The sequence below is a fragment of the Lithobates pipiens genome, unplaced genomic scaffold (assembly GCF_037356315.1).
Source record: "Lithobates pipiens isolate NorthernLeopardFrog02 unplaced genomic scaffold, aLitPip1_a1.2 Scaffold_27, whole genome shotgun sequence".
NCBI lineage: Eukaryota > Metazoa > Chordata > Amphibia > Anura > Ranidae > Lithobates > Lithobates pipiens.
The window spans coordinates 18,015,755-18,043,284 of record NW_027507788.1 but is presented as its reverse complement, the minus strand read 5'-3'; the positions used below and the strand labels follow the sequence as shown (position 1 = coordinate 18,043,284).

Genomic DNA, 27,530 nt, shown 5'->3' with positions numbered 1-27,530 from the left:
TCGTGTGTGGGCTGCAACGGACTTTTGATTCGCAAAAGTCTGACGGACTTTAGAAATGGAACATGCTTCAAATTTTTCCGACGGAACTCCGCCGGACCCGGTCCCTTCGAAAAATTTGCTCGTGTGTATGCTATTCCGACGGACTAAAACCGACGCTAGGGCAGCTATTGGCTACTGGCTATGAACTTCCTTATTCGAGTCCAGTCGTACGTCATCACGTTCGAATCAGTCGGAGTTTGGTGTGATTGTGTGTGGCCAAGTCCGCTCAGTCGAAAAGTCCGTCAGAACTCTGTCGGAACTCCGGCAGAACTCCGGCAGAACTCCTTCGGAAGTCTGTCGGACATAAGTCCTCTCGTGTGTACGGGGCTTAAGTGTAGCAATATGGTTACATTTAATGAAGGTACAACATTTAGCAACATATTGCTACACTTAAAGGCGCCTCTCTTCTCTTTTATACTCTGGAGCTCCTGCTGGATTTTGCTTCTGATCCCCTTGTGGAGGCTTCTATCTGTGGATTGACATTTTATGGTTACACAACCATCTTTTTATAAAGACTATAAACTAAAGGACTTAAGAATAAATGGTTGTGGAACCAATCATTTGAGCTTCCATTATTTCTTATAGGGAAATTCGCTTTGATATACAAGTGCTTCGGATTGTTTCTGGAACGAATTATGCTCGCAATCCAAGGTTTTACTGTTCCTTCTACCTTCTACAACTCCTAATTTCATGCAGGTCAAGGTAAAAGCCAAATATTTAGTTGCACTGAGCAAATCTCCATTTTTGGTTTGCTCCATTTCTCTGGATTCATCTGCTTTCAAGGTTTAGACTTGGACCACGGCTAAACTCATTTTTGCATGGGCACGGTGGACTATTCATTTGAATGGACTGCTGTACCTGCGTTTCATGTAGGAAAAAGGTAACTGCACCTTTTTGAAAACTTAACAAGGGAAATCACATGGTACTTTTGCACCTCGCGATCTCCGGCAACCAAAAACGAGCTACGGTTTCAGACGTGTGGGGGTGCCATTGAGAGTGAATGGCAGCCCTGCGCGTCTGCTATGGAGTTTGGCTGCGGATGGTTACGGGTGCAGGAATACAGTATCTCACAAAAAGTAAGTACACCCCTCACATTTTTGTAAATATTTTATTCTATCTTTTCATGTGACAACATGAAGAAATGACACTTTGCTACAATGTAAAGTAGTGAGTGTACAGCTTGTATAACAGTGTACATTTGCTGTCCCCTCAAAATAACTCAACACACAGCCATTAATGTCTAAACCGCTGGCAACAAAAGTGAGTACACCCCTAAGTGAAAATGTCTAAATTGGGCCAAAGTGTCAACATTTTGTGTGTCCATCATTATTTTCCAGCACTGCCTTAACCCTCTTGGGCATGGAGGTCACCAGAGCTTCACAAGTAGCCACTGGAGTCCTCTTCCACTCCTCCATGATGACATCACGGAGCTGGTGGATGTTAGAGACCTTGCGCTTCTCCACCTTCTGTTTGAGGATGGCCCACAGATGCTCAATAGGGTTTAAGTCTGGAGACATGCTTGGTTAGTCCATCACCTTTTCCCTCAACTTCTTTAGCAAGGCAGTGGTCGTCTTGGAGGTGTGTTTTGGGTCGTTATCTTGGAATACTGCCCTGCGGCCCAGTCTCCAAAGGGGGGGGGGGGGGTCATGCTCTGCTTCAGTATGTCACAGTACATGTTGGCATTCATGGTTCCCTCAATGAACTGTAGCTTTCCAGTGCCGGTAGCACTCATGCTTCCCCAGACCATGACACTCCCACCACCATGCTTGACTGTAGACAAAACACGCTTGTCTTTATACTCTGGTTGCCCCCACACACGCTTGACACCATCTGAACCAAATAAGTTTATCTTGGTCTCATCAGACCACAGGACATGGTTCCAGTAATCCATGCCCTTAGTCTGCTTGTCTACAGTAAACTGTTTGTGGGCTTTCTTGTGCATCATCTTTAGAAGAGGCTTCTTTCTGGCCTATTCTGAGTGGAACTTGTCCTGTTAAACTGCAGTATGGTCTTGGCCACCGTGCTGCAACTCAGTGTCAGGGTCCTGCCAATCTTCTTATAGCCTAGCCCATCTTTATGTAGAGCAACAATTATTTTTTTCAGATCCTCAGAGAGTTCTTTGCTATGAGGTGCCATGCTGAACTTCCAGTGACCAGTATGAGAGAGTGAGAGCGATAACACCAAATTTAACACACCTGCTCCCCATGCACACCTGAGACCTCATAACACTAACGAGTCACATGCCATCGGGGAGGGAAAATGGCTAATTGGTCCAATTTGAACATTTTCACTCAGGGGTGTACTCACTTTTGTTGCCAGCGGTTTAGACATTAATGGCTGTGTGTTGAGTAATTTTGAGGGGACAGCAAATTTACACTGTTATACAAGCTGTACACTCACTACTTTACATTGTAGCAAAGTGATTCATTTCTTCAGTGTTGTCACATGAAAAGATAGAATAAAATATTTACAAAAATGCGAGGGGTGTACTCACTTTTGTGAGATAATGTCATTTTTGAGTTTGGCCATAGTTATACTTTCATTAAAGGGGTTGTAAATCCTCGTGTTTTTTCACTTTAATGCATCCTATGCATTAAGGTGAAAAAACTTCTGGCAGTGACCGCCCCCCCCCCCCCCAGCCTCCCCATTTTACTTCCGCCCCCCCCCCCCCCAGCCTCCCCGTTTTACTTACCTGAGCCCTGTAATTCCCACGCCGCTGTCCCTCTCTGCACGGGGTCCTGGCTCTCGATTGGATAGATTGATAGCAGTGCAGCCATTGGCTTCCGCTGCTGTCAATCCGATCCAATAATGCGGGCGGCAGGGGTGGGGCCGAGTCCGGCATTCGCATCCACGGACAACGAATGCTGGACTCTGGAGTGCACCCGCAGGGTAAAGCCTCAGGAGGGCGCTTCTCCTAGGGGGTTTTATGATGTGAGGAGGACCCGCGAGAGCCGCCAAGGGACCCCAGAAGAGGACGATCGGGGCCACTCTGTGCAAAACGAGCTGCACAGTGGAGGTAAGTATAACATGCTTGTTATTTTAAATAAAAACAAATGAATAAATAAAAAAACGAAGGCTTACAATCACTTTAACTGATTTTGATATCTCCTTTTATTTTACAGCCTGCATTGCTCTCAAAACCTGCAACTAAAAAATCTACAACTTAATAATATGTCCATTTTAACAAACCAGAATGAAATCTATACCTGCGCATGTGTTCCAGATGATATACGGCAAGGACGCACCGCAAGTGCTTTCTCCTGTGTGGCAGAACTGGCTTTTATGGAAGCTTTCAATAAAAATCTACGGTCGCGGCATACACTTTCATTTTATAACATCAGCATTGAAATAACGATACAAACAATCGTTATATATTTGACAATCCAATATAAACTTACTTGAAAAATCTCCTTGCATGTTGTGAATTCTGCTGTCATTTTCCACAACTTCCTGTATTCCCAGCATGCTTTGCAGCTTCTCCTCTGCTGTTTACGTTCCATTTCTAAGGACTACGTGTAGCACTGACCCGGAATTAGCGGCTGGTTTGATTGGGCCCATTTTTTTGTCTCTGCCACAGACTTGGATGTAGAACACTTGTGAAAAGTCTCTGCCACAGACTTGATATAGATAAATTTAGAGAGCTATCATACGGTACCGGTATCTCGCAGCCGGTCCGGCGATACCGTATGAGTGTAGATCCATTTAGTGTCCTTCAACTGAGCCTCCAGGCTCCTTCTGAGAAGCCAGCCTTATGCGTGGCCTTCTCCCCGAAGAGTCCTCCCCTGGGTGCTTCCCCAGTTGCTGGGCCTCTCCTCAGATGAGACGGCACCGGACCACCTTTGAATCCTCCTCTCAGTTACTTACCTCGGGCTATCCAGCCCAGAGACTCGGAGTTGGATGGATCCGCACCCCAGGCCATGAGGGTCATGGGGGCTGGTCAGGAGGACCAGGACCAAGCAGACATAAAAATCTTCTGGATCGGAACTCAGAAGCACGTGATCTCAGTACCTTAAATACCCTTTCCCAGAATGCACAGCAGGATGACACACCCACTGGGCTGGTTCAGAGAAAGAATGGCACTCAATACGCCCAGCCAGACTGTGTTCTCACACTTGCCAGCAGTGACAGCGACACCTGTGGCCAAGCAGAACCCAGTTCAATCCAAGAAGACTGGTACTGAAACCATAATTTGGCATAATCAGCCCTAAAACCCAACTGTGGTTTTAGGAATATTAAATAGAAAAAAAAACATAGCACGTGCTTGTCAGGAGCCGGCGCTACATACATATCCCATGGTACCTTGCTGCCTGCATGCAGAGATTCCTGTTATGACTCCGCCTCCTGAAACTCCTCCCCTCTGCGGTTCTGGAGCACAGAAAGCAGGCTCTGTGAAATGTGTGACACAGCAATGCATACCCACAGGCAGGGCAGGACTTACCATTGGGCTTGACTGGGCTCAAGCCCATGGGCCCCGCCCAATAGGGGGCCCCGCCAAGATACATAGCCGAGTGTACTCGGCTCCGCTCACAGTCACGCCCAGTCCCACTCTGTGATGGACATAACAAAGGGCATGAGCGTAACTGTGAGCTGAGCCTAGTACACTCGGCTCCGCTCGGGACTGTGAGAGGACCCGAGAGCCACCAAGAGGACCCGAGAGGCGCCAAGAGCTGCCAAGATCTGCCAAGAGGACAGACTCTGTATCTTGGCAGCACCATTTTTAAACTTCAAGACTGCAATGACAAGGCTGCAAATTACAATGGACAAGGCTGCATTGATGGGCGTTTAAATGTACGTTTTTTACGTTAAACTTCCCTCTTAAACTTGGGGTGCGTGTTATTCGCCCATAAATATGGTAATGTATAGAAGGTAGGGCCCAAAAGTGACTCAAGCCCAGGGGCCCCCACCACCCTAAGTCCTGCCCTGCCCACAGGGCATATTGATTATGTGTCACAGAATTCACAGAAGTAAATGTGTGGGGATCTTCACAAAGTTTACAAACTTTGATGTGTTACTAAACCCAGTAATATGAAAATAGGTCATCCCCCCACCCACAGTGCTCACAGCTTATCAATCTTCTTTTTCCATTAAAATACTGCCACTATATTCCTTTTTGGATGATCTGTATAACAGGATTACATGATAAACTGCAGAGTTTCTCCAGTGCTGAGAGTTCAGGTAGGAGGAGATTTTCACTGCAGCCTGTATACACGCCCACATGTGTGATGTCAACATCATGGGACCTGGCTAGCTCTGAGAACAAGAAAATGTTCTCTCCAGCATAAAAGACACAACTGAGCATGTGCAGGTCAGCTACTCTGTTAGCCGGCCTTCCCCAGATAGACAATGCAAGAAGGGGAGGATCTGTGCATACAGAATCAAACAGCCTTTTTACACAATGCAGAGGATTAATCCCTTAAGTTTCACACTGAGTAGAACAAGAATGCTTTACTGCATATACACACTGATTTTACTGTTGTGGGTTTAGTAACACTTTAATATCATTCAGATTAATAGGAGTAGGCTAGAAATAATTGAAATAAAATATGGAAATTAATATATGGTTTTAAAAGGAAATGCATCATATTGAGCCCAGTGACGTCATCACACTCTACGCCACGCTCCACACATGCCCCAGCCCTCATTCCGGATTCCTCTCATCATGTGGCCGTCTTCCGGGACACACCACCACGGCTGCTGCCGGCGTTGTGGACACGAGACATCACTGTAGGCTTCCCTTAGGTCACTCCTCTTATATGCCTGCTTTACACTTACAAAACGTGAGTTGCCAAGTGTCTGATGTGCTCAATAAATATGTTTTGAAGTGAAGCTCCACCCAAAAGGGGAACGTTCCCGCTTTAAGCATTTCTCTCCCTTTTATGCCACATTTGGCATGCCATTTTTTTTTTAGGTGGGGGAGCAAGTACCTAGTTTTGACAGGTACCCGCTCCCACTTCCACTTGGGCTGCCTAGGCAACTCGAGCGGAAGTTCTTCTCTCCCCCTCCCTCCCTGCAATCTTCTGGGACATGTCACAGGTCCCAGAAGATTGCCCGGACATTGAGGAGGCACCCGACTTTGAAGCCGAAAGTTGTCTCAGCTGGGTGCCAGCACTTGTAAGGCCGGTGCCGGGGAGAGGCGAGGTAGAGAAGCCAGGGTTCACGCAGTCGCGTTGCTGGATCCTGGGACACAGTGGTGTAGTGGGATCTGGGCGGCACAGTGGTGTAGTGGGTAGCACTCTCACCTAGCAGTAAGAGAGGTCGCTGGTTCAAATCCCAACCATGACACTACCTGCCTGGAGTTTGCATGTTCTCCCTGTGCCTGCATGGGTTTCCTCCGGGTACTCCGGTTTCCTCCCACAATCCAAAGACATGCAGGTAGGTTAATTGGCTTCTGTCCAAAATTGGCCCTAGTATATGAATGGGGACCTGGGATTGTGGGCTCCTTGAGGGTAGGGACTGATGTGAGTGTGCAGTGTACAGGGATAGGGACAATTGTAGACACTCACTCAGGTTGAACTGGATGGACTGGTGTCTTTATTCAACCTTACTAACTACAGTGGTGTGAAAAAGTGTTTGCCCCCTTCTTCATTTCCTGTTCCTTTGCATGTTTGTCACACTTAAGTGTTTCGGAACATCAAACCAATTTAAACAATAGTCAAGGACAACACAAGTAAACACAAAATGCAATTTGTAAATGAAGGTGTTTATTATTAAAGGTGAAAAAAAAATCCAAACCATCATGGCCCTGTGTGAAAAAGTGATTAAACCTAATAACTGGTTGGGCCACCCTTAGCAGCAACAACTGCAACCAAGCGTTTGCGATAACGTGCAATGAGGCTTTTACAGCGTCCTGGAGGAATTTTGGCCCACTCATCTTTGCAGAATTGTCCTAATTCAGTTACATTAGAGGGTTTTCGAGCATGAACGGCCTTTTTAAGGTCATAACACAACATCTCAATAGGATTCAGGTCAGGACTTTGGCTAGGCCACTCCAAAGTCTTCATTTTGTTTTTCTTCAGCCATTCGGTGGTGGACTTGCTGGTGTGTTTAGGATCATTGTCCTGCTGCAGAACCCAAGTTCGTTTCAGCTTGAGTACACGAACAGATGGTCGGACATTCTCCTTCAGGATCTCTTGGTAGACAGCAGAATTCATAGTTCCTTTGATCACGGCAAGTCTTCCAGGTCCTGAAGCAGCAAAACAGCCCCAGACCATCACACTACCACCACCATATTTTACTGTTGGTATAATGTTCTTTTTATGAAATGCAGTGTTCCTTCTACGCCAGATATACTTGGACACACACCTTCCAAAGAGTTCCACTTTTGTCTCATCAGTCCACAGAATGTTGTCCCAAAAGTCTTGGGGATCATCAAGATGTGTTGTGGAGAAATTGAGACCAGCTTTGATGTTCTTTTTGCTCAGCAGTGGTTTTCTCCTTGGAACTCTGCCAAGCAGGCCATTTTTGCCCAGTCTTTTCCTGATGCTGGAGGCATGAACGCTGACCTTAACTGAGGCAAGTGAGGCCTGCAGTTCCTTGGACGTTGTTGTGGGGTCTTTTGTGACCTCTTGGATGAGTCGTCGCTGCGCTCTTGGGGTAATTTTGGGCGGCCGGCCACTCCTGGGAAGGTTCACCACTGTTCCATGTCTTCGCCATTTGTGGATAATGGCTCTCACTGTGGTTCGCTGGATTCCCAAAGCTTTGGAAATGGCTTTATAACCCTTTCCAGACTGATAGATCTCAATTACTTTCTTTCTCAATTGTTCCTGAATTTCTTTGGGTCTCGGCATGATGTGTAGCTTTTAAGGATCTTCTGGTGGACCTTACTGTGTCAAGCAGCTCCTATTTAAGTGATGCCTTGATTGTGAACAGGTGTGGCAATAATCAGGCCTGGGTGTGGCTAGAGAAATTGAACTCAGGTGTGGACAACCACAGTTATAGTATGTTTTAACAAGGGGGGCAATCACTTTTTCACACAGGGCCATGATGGTTTGGATTTTTTTCACCTTTAATAATAAGCACCTTCATTTACAAATTGCATTTTGTGTTTACTTGTGTTGTCCTTGACTATTGTTTAAATTGGTTTGATGTTCCGAAACACTTAAGTGTGACAAACATGCAAAGGAACAGGAAATGAGGAAGGGGGCAAACACTTTTTCACACCACTGTATGAAACTATGAGAGTGTGTATTTATTAAAAGTCAGGAGCTAGTGCAACGCCTTATCTACATCCTCCTGGAAGCCAAACTAACTATAGCCAAGTCTTGGAAGAAGCCTGTGGTTTTGTCCTGTTGGCAAAAAAGAAAATCTTATGGATCATGGCTCAAGAGAAGATAGCAGCTTTGCTTTTAGATTCCACTACATAATTTGAAAGGATTTGGAAACCTTGGGTGACTTTTATGCATGTTCCACTAGCCCCTTGACTGCATAACTGCTACACCCTCTCCTAGTTGGTCTCTTATTATTTGCTCCTTCTATACCCTAATCCATTCTTTCTCTTCTTCTCTACTTTTTCTCCTGTAGACGCCCACTCTATCAGCTTCCATTATCGCAGGTGAAAGGTTGCTGATCTGAAGTTGGTAGTCTTTCTCCAATATTATGTTACTGTTGGGAATAGGGGCGGACTGACCATTTGGCCACTCGGGCACTGCCCAAGGGCCCCAGGCCACTAGAGGGCCCCATCAGGGTTGCCAGCCTCAGTAAAACCAGGGACAGTATGTAAAAATCTGTGTTTTTTTGTTTACATCTGTCTCTGAAATGTCCCTTACCGACATCCTTTTGGTCTAAAAATGCTTAGATTATAGCTGCCCCACCTCTCCTGTTCCTTCTCAGCCAATAGAAACATGTCTGTGTATACTGTGTGTACATGTATGTGTATACTGTGTGAATGTATACTGTGTGTGTATACTGTGTGTACATGTATGTGTATACTGTGTGATTGTATACTGTGTGTGTGTATACTGTGTGGCCCCATAATCTCTGATTGCCTGGGGGCCCCATAATCTCCTATTGCCTGGGGGCCCCATGAGTTGTCAGTCTGCCCCTGGTTGGGAATACAGTTTATTTTTTGATTGTATACTCCTGAACATCAGGAATGTCTGAGCCGTGCAGCTTGATCCCATTGGGGTTGTAGGATTGACTCTTCACGACTCCTTGCCCACCATCTATCTCAAGGTTACATGTTCAGATTTACAATTACTGTTTCGGTTTGCTTTATAGGTTTCCGCAAGTGGTATGTACCTTTGTAAAGATCGTTACCTATGCCAACGTTTTAAATCTGCCTGTTGTCATTTTAGGCCATGTGGGCCTGACCTACAATCTTATCTCTGTTTCTGTACTCTTTTTTTTTGTAAACTTAATAAATAATATTGAAATGAAAAGTCAGAAGTCCCCATCAGTTTCATGTAGTTCTTGCATCTCAAGTGCCTAGATGATCTTTCTAGTCATCGTTCTCCTTTGTTCTATACTGACCACACAAAGGCCAGAAGTTGATCTCTGTTAGTGTGGTCAGTTTTCATCCCTGGCCATTCAGAGGCACGGGACACTGTGCAGACACACACCATCCCTGGCCATTCAGAGGCATGGGACACTGTGCAGACACACACCATCCCTGGCCATTCAGAGGCATGGGACACTGTGCAGACACACAGCATGCCTGAATTGGGAAATTTGTTCAGCCACAATGCCCCCAGACCAATGGCAGCCTGCCTCTTGAACATGCCCCCTGCTCAAGCACAGCTTGCATATACAGTAGATATATAGGTAGTAAAGTTGACTATCAAGATACCAAGCCACCCAGTTCAACCTGTGTGGGTGTGTGTATGTAATATGTATCTACCACATCCCATATCTCTATATATTGTGTTCACTTAGCCCTTGTACACAGGGATGGACATTCCGACCACAAAATCCGTTGGATTTTTTCCGAATGATTTTGTCCGAAACTGGTGTTGCATACACGCGGTTGGACAAAGTTGTTAGAAAATCCGATCGTTCAGAACGTGATGACGTTTGTTCGTTACGGCGGGACTACATTTAGGCTAGTAGCCAATAGCTTTGATCTTGTAATTTGATCTGAGCATGCATGGCACTTTGTCCGATCGGATCCTGTTGTCGGAAAATTTTATTTCCAGCTCTCAAACTTTGACAATCCGATGGAAAAAGTCAGATGGAGCCCACTCATGGTCGGATTATCCAACAACGCGGTCCGATCGGACATTTTCCGTCGGAATTTCCAACCGCGTGTACAGGGGCTAAGATGGCCATCTAAATGTTTTTTTTTTAAATCATCAACACTTCCTGCTGAAACCGCCGGTTGTAGTAGGGAGTTCCACATTTTTACTCCTATAACCATAAAGGACCCCATACGCACTCTAAAGTTAAACTGCTTCTCATCCAATTTCATTGGGGGTGGCTGCATCAGTTGGGCAACAACAAGTTTTGTTGTCGGAAAATTTGACAACCAGCTCTCAAACATTTGTTGTTGGAAATTCCGACAGCCAATGTCCGATAGAGCCTACACACGGTCGGATTTTCCAACAACAAGCTCACATCGAACATTTGTTGTCGGAAATTCCGACTGTGTGTACGCGGCATAAGGCTTGGCTCACATTTGCCCAAAAAAATATTGATTATCTCTGGCGTAAAACTAACACAGCATTTCACCAACAGTCGTACATGGTGGTAGTGTGATGGTCTGGGGCTGCTTTGCAGCTTCAGGACCAGGACCACGTGTCATAATTGATGGAACCATAAATTCTGCAATGTCTGGCCAATGTCCAGTTTGTGACCGCAAGCGCAAGCACACTTGGGTTATGCAGCAGGACAATGATCCAAAACACACCAGCAAGTCCACCTCTGACTGGCTCAAAAAAACAAAAAATTAAAAAAAAAAATGTTTTGGAGTGGCCTAGTGAAAGTCAAGACTTAAATCCGATTGAAATGCTGTGGCATGACCTTAAACAGGCCTTAATACTGGAAAACCTTTCAATGTGGCTGAATTAAAACAAGTCTGCAAAGAAGAGTGGGCCAAAATGCCTCCACATAGATGTAAGAGGCTCGTGGCCAGTTATCACCAACGCTTGACTGCAGTTGTTGCCGCCAAGGGTGGCACAACCAGTTATTAGGTTTAGGGGGCAATTACTTTTCACAGCACTGTATGTAGATAATGCGCCCGCAAAGCTCCCAGAGGGTCGTAGGGGCACCTTGGAGGTAAAACTGAAAGGAAAGGAGGCCAGTAATGAGGTGGGTTATGACGTGCCAGATAAAATCCAACCCCAAATGAAGCCAAAATCTACAAGATTAGTTAAAAACTGATAGGGCTGGTAACATCCAAAAATAAAAATGGTTTGGCTTTAGATATATAAATATATTTAACAAATGTTGTTAATGTTAACGAATGCGTTGGTTGTTTTACTTTTTTTCTATTATTTTTTTTTTTTTAACAATTAAAAATAATTTCAGACTTTTCTATCTGGTTTTGGTCTTGCTCTCCTTTCCCAGCACTTCTTTAACTATTTTGTTCTGGAGTCAATAGACTACATGGTGGGATTAAACATAATGCTTTCAATAGTAAATAGAAACAATGCACCAAAACATTTGAATTTGCATTTTTTAATGTATCAAAGGGAACATGTGTTCACTTTGAACCTATTCCTTTCACTTTCCTTCTATTTCCTTTTACTTTTCCCTCTCCTTTCAATTACCTTTCCTTTTCCCCTTCCCTTCTCTTTCTTCCTCCATCTCCTTCCATTTCTCTTTCCTTTTCCCCTTCCCTTCTGTTTCCTTTTCTTTTTCCTTTCCCTCTCCTGCCATTTTCTCTTTCCTTTTCCACCTATCTTCCCTTTCCTTTCTTCCTTTCTTTTTCCCTCTACTTCCATTTCCCTTCCCTTTTCCTCTTTCTCCTTCTCATCTCTTTCCTTTCATTTTTCCCTTTCCCCTTCCGTGTCATTCACTGTCCCGCTCCTTTTCCACTTCCCTTCTCTTTTCTTTCATTTTTCCCTTTCCCCTTCCGTGTCGTTCACTGTCCCGCTCCTTTTCCACTTCCCTTCTCTTTCCTTTCCTTTCCCCTTCTCCCTCCTTCCATTTTTCTTTTCCTTTTCCACTTTCCTTCTGCAGACTGGGAGGGGGGACAGACTTGTGCAGACTGGGGGGGGCTTTTATAAACTGGGGGGGGCATGTACAGACTGGGGGTGGGCTTTTACAGACTAGGGGGGGACTTGTCCAGACTGGGGGGGACTTTTACAGACTGGGGGTGGGGGTAACGACTTGTGCAGACTGGGAGGGGGTTGTGCAGACTGGGTGGGGGAGCTTTTACAGACTGGGGGGGCTTGTGAACACTGAGGGGGTGGACTTGTACAGACTAGGGAGACTTATGCAAACTGGGGGTGACTTGTAAGACTGGGTGGGGGGGCTTGGGGACTTGTACATATGGGGGGGGGGGCATTTGTGCATAATAGGGGGCTGGGTTGTGCAGACTGGTGAGGGGATTTGGTGCAAATTGGGGGGACTTGTACAGACGAGGGGGAGGGGACTTGTGCAGACTAAGGGGGGTCTTCTACACTGTGGGAGACTTGTGTAGACTGCGGGGTTGGAATTGTGCAGAGGGGGACACTAAGGGAGGGGGATTGTGCAGACTGGAGGGACACTAAGGGAGGGGGATTGTGCAGACTGGGGGGGGGGATCTTGTACGCTGTAGGTGACTTGTGCAGGTTTTGGGGTATTTATTCAGACTGGGGGGCACTGTGGGAGGGGGCTTGTGCAGATTGGGGGGACCTAATCAGACTGGGGGCTTGTGGGAGTATCTTAGAATGTGGTGAAAGCGGCGGGTGGTATGGGGGGGTGGGGGGGGGGCAGGTGAACTTTTGCACCGGGCCCGCAAGCTTTAAGCTACGCCTCCGGTGCAGTGCAACTACCATCGTGTGATCCTATGGGTCCTCTGTTTTGGGATTTTCATGTACAAAATCAGCATTTACTCATGTGCACAAGAAAAAATAAGTAAAAAATTCCGTGATAGAATAACTTCTGCAAATAGTGCCGTCCTCACACTTGGCATTTGCAACTTCTGTCGGTAGTTCTCCTTTCTGAATCTGACACCTAGAAGAGCTGAAGAACAAAACAAGTAAGTAACTTATATAGAATGGTAAACTGAGAAACATTTTAGAAGCTGATATCACTATATTGTCGGATATTCCGCATTGTCTTATCATATTGTCAATGCTCTTGATTTTTATGATGTTTAGTAGAAGCTGCTGGTAATTGGCATGTTTGCTATCAATCACAGCTCTACAAAGATCAGCAATAAAAAATAGAGTTTGTCTTCTATATTATTACTATGACCTAGCAGCCGATGAGATGCTCGGTCATAGTCTCTGCCACAGACTTGAAGAATTAGTAGAACCGTTGCACAGTCCTTTGCCACATGATTGTGTAACCAGCCACTTTTGCAATATCAAAGAACAGTCAAACAGTACCAGTTTCTTTCAGCCGAACCGCCGGTACTGTGCGGTAGATGACCCGGGATGCATCCTCCAATTGAGTCTCCAGGCTTTTCTAGAGGCACCAGCCTTGTTGCTCGGTCTTCTCTCTGAAAAGTCCTCCCCTGGATCCTCCAGTTGCTCGGCTTCTCCCCGCAGGCAAGACAGCACAGGACCACCCCCTGGATCGGTAGTCTTCTGGGCCTACCTTTCAGTAACGAAGCCTCGGGCCAGCCAGCCCCGAGACAATTTGAATGGCAGTAGCACACCTTAGGTCAGGAGGGCCATCAGGTCAGAACACACCCTATCACGGGGCCATGTCCCTTAAGTACCCTCTCCCAGAATGCACAGCGAGTAGACCACTGCCACTGACTGTTTCCGGGCAAAGAGGCACTCAATACACCCAGCTTGTTGCAATTTCCAACCTTGGCCAACAACGAGAGCGCCACCCCTCGGCCAAGTGGAAAACCACACAAACCCAGCTGAACTGGAACAGAACCAGAATTTTAACATAATCAGTCTAGGCTAAACTACAGCTCAGACAAACTACATTTCTACTTATAGCGTCTGCCCATCAGGAGCAGGGCGCTACACAAGCATATCCCCGTTCTGCCTACTGACACTGATCAAAGTTCCCTGTAATCGGGAGCGGTGATCAGTGTCGTGTCACACATAGCCCCTCCCCCCCCCACAGTTAGAATCACTCCCTAGGACACACTTAACCCCTACAGAGCCACCTAGTGGTTAACCCCTTCACTGCCAGTCACATTTACACAGTAATCAATGCATTTTTAATTGCACTGATTGCTGTATAAATGTGAATGGTGCCAAAATCATGCCAAAAGTGTCCGAAGTGTCCGCCATAATGTCACAGTCATGATAAAAATCGCAGATTGCCGCCATTACTAGTAAAAAAAAAGATGAATAAAAATGCCATAAATCTATCTCCTATTTTGTAGACGCTATACATTTTGTGCAAACCAATCAATGATGCATATTGCGATTTTTTTATTTTTTTTTACCAAAAATATGTGGGTGACTTGTGCAGGTTTTGGGGAATTTATTCAGACTGGGGGGGGGGCACGGTGGGAGGGGGCTTGTGCAGATTGGGGGGACCTAAGCAGACTGGGGGTTTGTGGAAGTATGTTAGCATGTGGTGGAAGCGGCGGATGGTATGGGGGGAGGGGAAGGGGAACTTTTGCAACGGGGCCCACAAGCTTCAAGCTACGCCTCCGGTGCAGTGCAACTACCATCGTGTGATCCTATGGGTCCTCTGTTTGGGGACTTTCATGTACAAAATCAGCATTTACTCGTGTGAACTTCTGCAAATAGTGCCGTCCTCACACTTGGCATTTGCAACTTCTGTCGGTAGTTCTCCTTTCTGAATCTGACACCTAGAAGAGCTGAAGAACAAAGCAAGTAAGTAACTTATATAGAATGGTAAACTGAGAAACATTTTAGAAGCTGATATCTCTATATTGTCGGATATTCCGCATTGTCTTATCATATTTTCAATGCTCTTGATTTTTATGATGTTTCGCAGAAGTTGCTGGTAATTGGCATGTTTCCTATCAATCACAAATCTACAAAGATCAGCAATAAAAATAGAGTTTGTCTTCTATATTATTACTATGACCTATCAGCCGATGAGATGCTCGGTCATAGTCTCTGCCACAGACTTGAAGAATTAGTAGAACCGTTGCACAGTCCTTTGCCACATGATTGTGTAACCAGCCACTTTTGCAATATCAAAGAACAGTCAAACAGTACCAGTTTCTTTCAGCCGAACCGCCGGTACTGTGCGGTAGATGACCCGGGATGCATCCTCCAATTGAGTCTCCAGGCTTTTCTAGAGGCACCAGCCTTGTTGCTCGGTCTTCTCTCTGAAAAGTCCTCCCCTGGATCCTCCAGTTGCTCGGCTTCTCCCCGCAGGCAAGACAGCACAGGACCACCCCTGGATCGGTAGTCTTCTGGGCCTACCTTTCAGTAACGAAGCCTCGGGCCAGCCAGCCCCGAGACAATTTGAATGGCAGTAGCACACCTTAGGTCAGGAGGGCCATCAGGTCAGAACACACCCTATCACGGGGCCATGTCCCTTAAGTACCCTCTCCCAGAATGCACAGCGAGTAGACCACTGCCACTGACTGTTTCCGGGCAAAGAGGCACTCAATACACCCAGCTTGTTGCAATTTCCAACCTTGGCCAACAACGAGAGCGCCACCCCTCGGCCAAGTGGAAAGCCACACAAACCCAGCTGAACTGGAACAGAACCAGAATTTTAACATAATCAGTCTAGGCTAAACTACAGCTCAGACAAACTAAATTTCTACTTATAGCATCTGCCCATCAGGAGCAGGGCGCTACACAAGCATATCCCCGTTCTGCCTACTGACACTGATCACAGCTCCCTGTAATCGGGAGCGGTGATCAGTGTCGTGTCACACATAGCCCCTCCCCCCCCACAGTTAGAATCACTCCCTAGGACACACTTAACCCCTACAGAGCCACCTAGTGGTTAACCCCTTCACTGACAGTCACATTTACACAGTAATCAATGCATTTTTAATTGCACTGATTGCTGTATAAATGTGAATGGTGCCAAAATCATGTCAAAAGTGTCCGAAGTGTCCGCCATAATGTCACAGTCATGATAAAAAATCGCAGATTGCCGCCATTACTAGTAAAAAAAAAAGATGAATAAAAATGCCATAAATCTATCTCCTATTTTGTAGACGCTATACATTTTGTGCAAACCAATCAATGATGCATATTGCGATTTTTTTTATTTTTTTTTACCAAAAATATGTGGGTGACTTGTGCAGGTTTTGGGGAATTTATTCAGACTGGGGGGGCACTGTGGGAGGGGGCAGCGGATGGTATGTGGTGAGGGGGGGGGGACTTTTTCACCGGAGCCCACAAGCTTCAAGCTACGCCTCCGGTGCAGTGCAACTACCATCGTGTGATCCTATGGGTCCTCTGTTTGGGGACTTTCTTGTACAAAATCAGCATTTACTCGTGTGAACTTCTGCAAGTAGTGCTGTCCTCACACTTGGCATTTGCAACTTCTGTCGGTAGTTCTCCTTTCTGAATCTGACACCTAGAAGAGCTGAAGAACAAAACAAGTAAGTAACTTATATAGAATGGTAAACTGAGAAACATTTTAGAAGCTGATATCACTATATTGTCGGATATTCCGCATTGTCTTATCATATTTTCAATGCTCTTGATTTTTATGATGTTTAGCAGAAGTTGCTGGTAATTAGCATATTTCCTATCAATCACAAATCTACAAAGATCAGCAAAAATAGAGTTTGTCTTCTATATTATTACTGTATACGGGGAAGGCATAGAAGTACAACCCCACTCAAGTGTTATTTTATTAATGGATTGACAACAGTATGGTAAAGCTGAGCTCCAAGCAAACAGCTAAATGCACAACTGAAATACATTTATGGAGTCAGGGCGGTGCTAGGTCTACAAAAGATCTGGGCAGTGGCGGCCCGTCCATAGGGGGCGCATGGGCGCCGCCCCCCCCCCCCCCCCCCCAGCTAGTGACAAAAAAAAGTAAAAAAAAAAATAAAAGTTTTAAAAAAAAAAAAAGGGCCCTTTAAAAAAAAAAAAAGTTCTTCAAGTTTACTGTGCATGGGCGCCGGCCATGGTTCACTATGGAAGCGTCATGACACTGCAATCTCGTGATTGCAGGCAAGATGCTACATTTGCGGGGTTTTGTGTTGCTTTGTGGCGCACAGCTAAGCGCCTCTCCACCAGGGGTCAAGTGCTGGGGAAAAAAGTGTGGGAACTCTCACCCAAGATCCACTCCCCCACCAAAAAAATAAATAAATAAATAAAGGTACGCTCATATGCATATATATTTCACAGAAAATACAGTACATATATAGTAAAGTGCCAGTTTACAAATACAAAATAAGTTAACTTGTCAAACAGAATAATCAACACAATGGGTGATGATCTTTCCCTCGCAGGGAATTTCTAACACAAATACACCCTGTTCCAAATTCAAATACAGCAAATTAGAAAATATCACACAAACTGGAATAACGTTGCCCTTGCCGTGCAAGATTATTGGCAACGGATCAAAAAACTCACGGATCGGATCATTCCTTGGATCTGAGTCACAGATCGGATCTTTTTTCGGATCAGCAAATAATAAATTTGCAAAAACCTGTGAAAAATGTCACCACCATATAGTCCCCACTGCAATATACATCTCCCCTACTGTAATATCCACGTCATCTCCCCCAATAATATTTTGGCTGAGCATGGATGGGTATGGCTGGGTATTAGCAGAATATGTATTGGCAGGGTAAGTATTGGCAGGGTATTGCAGAATATTGGCAGGATAAGTATTGGCAAGGTATTGCAGAGTATTGGCAGGGTATGGCAGATTATTGCTGGGTATTGCAGATTATTGGCAGGGCATTGCAGGGTAAGTATTGCAGAGTCTTGGCAGGGTAAGTATTGCAGAGTAAGTATCGGCAGGGTATGTATTGCAGAGTATTGGCAGGGTATAGCAGAGTATTGGTGGAGTAATGCAGAGTATTGGTGGAGTAATGCAGAGTATTGGTGGAGTAATGCAGAGTATTGGTGGAGTAATGCAGAGTATTGGCGGAGTAATGCAGAGTATTGGCGGAGTATTGGTGGAGTAATGCAGAGTATTGTTGGAGTAATGCAGAGTATTGGCAGAGTAATGCAAAGTATTGGCGGGGTATTGCAGAGTATTGGGTAATGCAGAGTATTGGCGGGGTAATGCAGAGTATTGGCGGAGTATTGGTGGAGTAATGCAGAGTATTGGTGGAGTAATGCAGAGTATTGGCGGAGTATTGGTGGAGTAATGCAGAGTATTGGTAGAGTAATGCAGAGTATTGGTAGAGTAATGCAGAGTATTGGTGGAGTAATACAGAGTATTGGTGGAGTAATACAGAGTATTGGCGGAGTATTGGTGGAGTAATGCAGAGTATTGGTGGAGTAATGCAGAGTATTGGTAGAGTAATGCAGAGTATTGGTGGAGTAATGCAGAGTATTGGCGGAGTAATGCAGAGTATTGGCGGAGTAATGCAGAGTATTGGCGGAGTAATGCAGAGTATTGGCGGAGTAATGCAGAGTATTGGCGGAGTAATGCAGAGTATTGGTGGAGTAATGCAGAGTATTGGCGGGGTAATGCAGAGTATTGGCGGAGTATTGGTGGAGTAATGCAGAGTATTGGTGGAGTAATGCAGAGTATTGGCGGAGTATTGGTGGAGTAATGCAGAGTATTGGTAGAGTAATGCAGAGTATTGGTGGAGTAATGCAGAGTATTGGTAGAGTAATGCAGAGTATTGGTAGAGTAATGCAGAGTATTGGTAGAGTAATGCAGAGTATTGGCGGAGTAATGCAGAGTATGGGCGGAGTAATGCAGAGTATGGGCGGAGTAATGCAGAGTATTGGTAGAGTAATGCAGAGTATTGGTAGAGTAATGCAGAGTATTGGTGGAGTAATGCAGAGTATTGGCGGGGTAATGCAGAGTTTGGGCGGAGTAATGCAGAGTATTGGCGGAGTAATGCAGAGTATGGGCGGAGTAATGCAGAGTTTGGGCGGAGTAATGCAGAGTATTGGCGGAGTAATGCAGAGTTTGGGCGGAGTAATGCAGAGTATTGGCGGAGTAATGCAGAGTTTGGGTGGAGTAATGCAGAGTATTGGCGGAGTAATGCAGAGTATGGGCGGAGTAATGCAGAGTTTGGGCGGAGTAATGCAGAGTATGGGCGGAGTAATGCAGAGTAATGCAGAGTATTGGCAGAGTAATTTAGAGTATTGGCGGAGGGGTAATGCAGAGTATTGGCGGGGTAATGCAGAGTTTGGGCGGAGTAATGCAGAGTATTGGTGGAGTAATGCAGAGTATGGGCGGAGTAATGCAGAGTTTGGGCGGAGTAATGCAGAGTATTGGCGGAGTAATGCAGAGTATGGGCGGAGTAATGCAGAGTTTGGGCGGAGTAATGCAGAGTATTGGCGGAGTAATGCAGAGTATGGGCGGAGTAATGCAGAGTTTGGGCGGAGTAATGCAGAGTATTGGCGGAGTAATGCAGAGTTTGGGCGGAGTAATGCAGAGTATTGGCGGAGTAATGCAGAGTTTGGGTGGAGTAATGCAGAGTATTGGCGGAGTAATGCAGAGTATGGGCGGAGTAATGCAGAGTTTGGGCGGAGTAATGCAGAGTATTGGCGGAGTAATGCAGAGTTTGGGTGGAGTAATGCAGAGTATTGGCGGAGTAATGCAGAGTATGGGCGGAGTAATGCAGAGTTTGGGCGGAGTAATGCAGAGTATGGGCGGAGTAATGCAGAGTTTGGGCGGAGTAATGCAGAGTATTGGCGGAGTAATGCAGAGTATTGGCGGAGTAATGCAGAGTATTGGCGGAGTAATGCAGAGTTTGGGTGGAGTAATGCAGAGTATTGGCGGAGTAATGCAGAGTATGGGCGGAGTAATGCAGAGTTTGGGCGGAGTAATGCAGAGTATGGGCGGAGTAATGCAGAGTAATGCAGAGTATTGGCAGAGTAATTTAGAGTATTGGCGGAGTAATTTAGAGTATTGGCGGAGGGGTAATGCAGAGTATTGGCGGGGTAATGCAGAGTATTTGCAGGGTAATGCAGAGTATTGCAGAGTATTGAGTGACTAACCTGGTTTACTAGTCTTCGGGGAGAGAACTGGGTAGAGGGGAGGGAGGAGACAGTCCGTATGCCAGCGGCGTGTGTCTGCCGCTGGCTGCGCTGGAGGGCGCATGCGCACTGACTCCAGTGCGTGCCCACGTGTACGGCCGATGTCATGTGACCGGTTGCTAGACGCGGAGCGGCCCTAGCCTAGCAACCAGTCACTGACTCGGGCGGCAGAAGAGCGGCGGGCTACGCACGAGCAGCAGGCTACTCCGGCTGCTAATGGGAACGGCGTTCCCGTTGTGGAAATAGTACGGGAACGCCGTTCCCATGCGTTCCCGCAGGACTCGAGCCCTGCTCTCCACTATGATTGGGTCAGCCTTCTGTCTCTCTGCCTAACTGACCATTAGCGCTGCCATAGGACTTGGGCAGTGCTGTCCCCCGGAAGCGTGTTACTTTCGGTTTCTGTGCCAGTGGGAAGAAGGCTCCATGAAGCAAGAACAAGGTAATGTGATCTGACACTCTGCTCTGCCAGTGTCTGTCCTCCACATACCTTGTATTGTAGTCTTATGTTGTGACCTGTGATCGGACGGTGGAGGGAGGGGGAGGGGGTGCCCTGCTCCTTTAGTCAAAGTGTTGTTCCTCTACATACCTTGACTGTATTCTGCTCTGATCAGACGGTGGGGGGAGGGGGTGCCCTGCTTGTTTGTCTTTCCTCCACATACCTTCTACTGTATTACCCCGCCGTGATCTGTGAGTAGAGGGAGGGGGGAGGGGGTGCTCTGCTTCTTCTGTGCCATTCACCCAGCAATCTGCAGGAACATTTATGTGTACCATCAGGTGTCCCCGCTACAGCCATCGTATACCGTGTCCTCCCCTTCACCAGGTCTCTATCTCTCTCCCTCTCTCTATCTATCTATCTATCTATCTGTTTATTTATCTTTCTATCTATCTATCTATCTGTCTATCTATCTGTTTATTAATCTATCTATCTATCTATCTATTTATTAATCTATCTATCTGTCTGTCTGTCTGTCTGTCTATCTATCTATTAATCTATTTATTGTCTATCTATCTATTAATCTATTTATTGTCTATCTATCTATTAATCTATTTATTGTCTATCTATCTATTAATCTATTTATTGTCTATCTATCTATTAATCTATTTATTGTCTATCTATCTATTAATCTATTTATTGTCTATCTATCTATTAATCTATTTATTGTCTATCTATCTATTAATCTATTTATTGTCTATCTATCTATTAATCTATTTATTGTCTATCTATCTATTAATCTATTTATTGTCTATCGATCTATTAATCTATTTATTGTCTATCTATCTATTAATCTATTTATTGTCTATCTATTAATCTATTTATTGTCTATCTATCTATTAATCTATTTATTGTCTATCTATCTGTTTATTAATCTATCTATCTATCTATCTATCTATCTATCTATTTATTAATCTATCTATCTATCTATTTATTAATCTATCTATCTATCTGTTTATTAATCTATCTATCTATCTGTCTATCTGTTTATTAATCTATCTATCTATCTATCTATCTATCTATCTATCTATCTATCTATCTATCTGTTTATTAATCTATCTATCTGTCTATCTGTCTATCTATCTATCTATTTATCTGTTTATTAATCTGTCTATCTATCTGTCTGTCTATCTGTCTGTCTGTCTGTCTGTCTGTCTGTCTGTCTATCTGTTTATTAATCTATCTATTATCTATCTATCTGTTTATTTATCTATCTATTATCTATCTGTCTGCCTGTCTGTCTGTCTGTTTGTATATCTATCTATCTGTCTGTCTGTCTGTCTGTTTATTAATCTATCTATCTGTCTATCTATTATCTGTCTATCTATCTATCTGTTTATTAATCTTTCTGTCTGTCTTCTTTCTACTGTCTGTCTATCTATCTATCTATCTATCTATCTATCTATCTATCTGTCTGTGTACCTATCTACCTATCGGTCTGTCTGTAGGCCCTATCAAGGGCGAGTGACGGGGGGTGGGGGGGAGTCATTGGTTGGGGCTCTGTTTGCGCCCCCCCAAAAAAATTGAGCACCAGCCGCCACTGGTCCCCAGAGAACCTCCCGTTACATCAGGGTCCCCAGAAAGCCTCCTCCTTACATCAGAATCCCCAGAGAGCCCCCCACTTGCATCAGGGTCCCCAGAGAGCCCCCCGTTACATCAGGTTCCCCAGAAAGCCTCCCCCTTACATCAGGGTCCTCAGAGAGCTTCTCCCTTGCATTAGGGTCCCCAGAGAGCTTCCCCCTTGCATCAGGGTCCCCAGAGAGCCCCCCACTTGCATCAGGGTCCCCAGAGAACCCCTGTTACATCAGGGTCCCCAGAAAGCCTCCTCCTTACATCAGAGTCCCCAGAGAGACCCCCACTTGCATCAGGGTCCCCAGAGAACCCACTGTTACATCAGGGTCTCCAGAAAGTCTCCTTATTACTTCAGGGCCCCCGGAAAGCCTCCCCCTTACATCAGAGTCCCCAGAGAGCCCCCCCACTTGCATCAGAGTCCCCAGAGAGCCCCCCACTTACATCAGGGTTCCCAGAGAGCCCCCCTTACATTAGGGTCCCCACAGAGCCTCACCCTTAAATCAGGGTCCCCAGAAAGTCTCCCCCTTAAAATCAGGGTCCCCATAGAGCCCCCCACTTACATCAGGGTCCCCAGAGAGCCAATCCTCCCCTTGGGGACCCCTCGCATAGACTCGGGGCTATGGGCCCCAGATTTGGGGCTATAGCCCCAAAAGCCACCCCCTAGCGACGCCACTGCATGGAGGTTATTTTTCTTTTCAAAAGATTTGTATTTCTGCCCATCCAGTTCTGTGATTTATACAGCTCTGCCAGGTGAAGTTCAGGAATTTATCAGCCTGACACCTCAGCCAATGAGAAGAAGCCCTAAAGTCATTGATAAAAAATACAAAGCTTCCTGTGAATGGATCAACTCCATTTTTTTTCTGGCAGCAAACAGGGAAGGCTCGCAAGATGCCACTGGAACACAGCGCTGGATACTGTATGTAGCTGCTGCTAGCAGTGGCATCTCTTCTGGAAGAAAATAGTTTGACCCACGCTATATAAAGTGGCAGAATTAGGCTTTAAGCCCCCCATGAAATCATCACCAAGTTTGTACAATCCTTGGTGGCTGCCAGAAGGTCAGTTTCTATTATAAGTAGCAATGCACCCAAAACGACATCTCCCAAAAGCTCTTTCAGTACACACAGTGTGCTGGTAGGCTTTAACCGCTTCAGCCCCAGAAAATTTGGCTGCTGAATGACCATTTTGTTTGCGATTCGGCACTGCGTCACTTTAACTGACAATTGCGCGGTCGTGCAAGAGACAATTTTGAAAAAAACACATTTTGTACTTTTAAATATCCCCATTTATTATAATTTTTTTTAAAGAGCAAATTTTTCCTCAGTTTAGGACAATATATATTATTCTACATAATTTTTGTAAAAAAATCGCAATAAGCGTATATTGATTGGTTTGCGCAAAAGTCAAAGTGTCTACAAAATAGGGGATAGATTTATAGCATTTTTTAATTTTTTTTACTAGTCATGGCAGCGATATGCAATTTTTTTATTGGGACTGCGACATTGTGGCGGGCACATCGGACACTTTTGACACATTTTTGGGACCATAGGTATTAATACAGCGATCAGTGCTATACAAATACACTGATTACTGTAAAAATGTCTGTAAACCCGAGAGATGGTTGTGTGTGAAAATCCCAGTAGATCAGCAGTTTTTGAAATCCTCAGAGCAGCCCACCTGGCAACCAACAACCAAGCAACAATCAAAGTTACTTAGATTCCCTTTTTTCCCCATTCTGATGCTCGGTTTGAATTTCAGTAAGTCGTCTTTTCCACATCTAGATGCCTAAATGCACTGAGTTGCTGCCATGTGATTGTCTTAATAGCAATTTGTGTTGCCAAGCAATTTAGCAGGTGTAGCTAATAAAGTGGCTGGTGAGTTTATATATACTGTATTTATTGGCGTATAACACGCACTTTTTCACCATGAAAATCGGGTGCAAATAGCGTGTGGGTGTTATACACCGATACTTCTATTTTAACTGCCTCGGAGGGGACAGGGAGGGGGGTGGGATGAGCGCCGTCAGATTACATACAGTGAGAATCTACTGTTTACTTGGCTCCAATGGACCATTGTTCTGTCTATCATAAAAGATACTCACAGTGTGTAATCTGTCGGCACTCATCCCGTCCCCCTCCCTGTCCCCCCCAGGCTGCAGATGGGCATTGATCAGGCTACACTGATGGCAATGGGGAGGCTGCTGCATTGATGGCAATGGTGAGGCTGTTGCATTGATGGCAATGGTGAGGCTGTTGCATTGATGGCACTTGTGAGGCTGTTGCATTGATGGCACTTGTGAGGCTGCTGCATTGATGGCACTTGTGAGGCTGCTGCATTGATGGCAATGGTGAGGCTGCTGCATTGATGGCAATGGTGAGGCTTCATTGATGTGGACTGATGAGGCTGCATTGATGGGACTTGTGAGGCTGCAGATGGGCAATGGGCAGGCAGCATTAATGGCAATGGTGAGGCTGCTGCATTGATGGCAATGTTGAGGCTTCTGCATTAATGGCAAAGGTAAGGCTGCTGCATTGATGGTAATCCTGAGGCTGCTTCATTGATGGCAATAGTAAGGCTGCTGCATTGATGGCACTGGTGAGGCTGCTGCATTGATGCACTTGTGAGGCTGCTGCATTGATGGCACTGGTGAGGCTGCTGCATTAATGGCACTTGTAAGGCTTCTGCATTGATCGCTTATGGTGAGACTGCTGCATTGATGGCACTTGTGAGGCTGCTGCATTGATGGCAATGGCGAGGCTGCTGCATTGATGGCGATGGCGAGGCTGCTGCGTTGATGGCAATGGCAAGGCCGCTGTATTGATGGTAATCGTGAGGCTGCTGCAGTGTTGGTAATTGTAAGGCTGCTGCATTGTTGGCACTTGTGAGGCTGCTGCATTGTTGGCACTTGTGAGGCTTCTGAATTGATGCCATTTGTGAGGCTTCTGCATTGATGGCACTGGTGAGGCTTCTGCATTGATGGCACTGGTTCGGTTGCTGCATTGATGGCACTGGGGAGGCTTCTGCATTGATGGCACTGGGGAGGCTTCTGCATTGATGGCTTATGGTGAGGCTGTATTGATGCCACTTGTGCGGCTGCAGATGGACATTGATCAGGCTGCATTAATGGCAATGGTGAGGCTGCAGATGGGCACTGACCCTTATTTTGCTTCAAAGTTCCTTATTTAAAATGTAAGTTTTTTTTCCTGAAACTTCCCTCTTACAATGAATGTGCGTGTTGTACGCTGATAAATACGGTATATACACCGATACGGTTAATACAATGGCTTTATAGTACCTTGAATATTGATCTGTTTTAAAGCTCTGATTAAAATGTTTAAAAAAAAACAACAACTCTGGAACGGAAGTAAATCAATTAACATAATCATGTAAACCCTGTTTATTTTTATAAAAGTCTATGAAATATACAGTTTTTACAGTTGCATCCACGATTGAACGTTGTCGCTGACCAGCACAAAATGCGCATCACAAAGAAGATTCTGCTCCTTACCCTTCTTCAAGGTAAACTAGATTCACATTTCATATTCTTCATATCGATAAACAAAGACAGTTAATATATCTTTTCACGTCTTTGGCCAGGACTTGTGTGTCAGGAATGGGAGTTTCCTTCCAAAATTGATGGTTTGGTTGGATCCTGTGTGGAGATTCCCTGTACGTTTCGCCCTCGTGAGAATCCCGGGACATCCAGTACCGTTTGGTATTTATATCAAAGGAGAGGATATCCTCAGATTTTTAACAGTCAAGAAAATTCTTCAGTATTAATGGATTACAAAGATAGAACCTCGCTAGTACCTGGGAATAATAGCTGTTCACTGATAATAGACCCTGTGAGAAGAGAGGATGGCAATAAATACTATTACCCAGGGATAGCCGGAGATGAGTACACAAATGCCTATTCACAAAGAAGTATGTATCTACAGCTCCATGTCACAGGTAAGCATTTCTTTATGGTGGTAGTGGGCAGGGGCGGACTGACCATTCGGGCACTCGGGCACTGCCCGAGGGCCCTATGCCACTAAGGGGCACCATCAGGGTTGCCAGCCTTAATAAAACCAGGGACAGTATGTAAAAATCAGTTTTTATTAAAAAATCCGAAGATTATAGCTGCCCCGCCTCTCCAGTACCTTTTCAGTGTGCGTGATGTGTATTCTGTGTGTGTATATTGTGTGTCTGTGTGTGTATACTGTATGTGTGTGTGTGTGTATACTGTGTGGCCCCATAATCTATTGCCTGGGGGCCCCATAACCTTCTCTTATTGCCCAGGGGCCCCATAATCTCCAATTGCCCAGGGGCCTCATAATCTACTATTGCCCGGGGGCCCCATGAGTTGTCAGTCCGCCCCTGGACGTACAAACCACTATCTATGACCGCACAGTTCAGGGGCTGCAGGTTGCCATGAGTTATATTTATTGACATATACAGCATTTGAGTTATTCAAATTTGAGAAAGGACTTTATTGCACGTTCTTTAGCTGCTGAAGTGGTCACCGCAAAAAGGCTGCCGGAGCTTGTAGTTTTCCATTCACAGAACATTGTGAAAAAGTGACGCGGCCTAGGGTGGGTGGGCGGTTGGGCGGAGCCCTGCTTGGCCGCGGTTTTCTTAAATTATAACAGCTAGCGGGAGAGAGAAGATCCCTCTGCTACAGTGCCTTGAAAAAATATTCAGAGTTCTTTTCTTTTAGAGTTCTTCCCTCTGTATTCCCCCAGAAGAAGACCCTACTTCTAAGGTCGGAGTTGGGGAGCTTAGTATGATTTACATATAACTGGCCATATCGTGCTATGTCTTTTTGTATGTACTCACGGCTGTATTTTTATGTATATGTCCAGGGCGTTTTTTAAGGCAGGGCAAAAGGGGCAGCTGCCCTGGGCCCTGCCATTGTTGTGGGGCACAAAGCAGCTGCCTCATACTTGACAACTATCCTGGTTTAAATTCCCTCGTCCCTTGAGGTTTTAGTCCTGTGCTGTGTCCCAATATCTCAGTGTGAAGTGCTGCTATTAATGTTGCCCAGCTTTGCCCTATTGTTGTGTACAGATGACTCACCTGCGGCCCTGTGTTTACATGTAAATTACTGGCATTCATATATAAATAGCGGCGGCCAGCGGCATTGATATGTATATCATGCAACCCAGAGGTCATATCCACAGTAATCTCTAGCAACCAATCAACAAGCAGAAATCATGTGCTTTAACCTCTAGCAACTAATCGGTGAGCCATAATGTGTGCTGTAACCTCTA

General features: G+C 45.4%; 1 protein-coding gene across 1 annotated transcript in view; it reads left to right on the top strand.

The window, feature by feature from the left end:
• LOC143933372 (B-cell receptor CD22-like) overlaps positions 1-27,530 on the top strand; it is a 91,624-nt gene that overhangs the window by 33,092 nt on the left and 31,002 nt on the right. Inside the window, exons 10-12 of the mRNA XM_077456240.1 lie at positions 3,162-3,182; positions 25,707-25,797; positions 25,876-26,229. Coding sequence (XP_077312366.1) covers positions 3,162-3,182; positions 25,707-25,797; positions 25,876-26,229 — 466 coding nt within the window. The remainder of the gene's footprint in view (positions 1-3,161; positions 3,183-25,706; positions 25,798-25,875; positions 26,230-27,530) is intronic.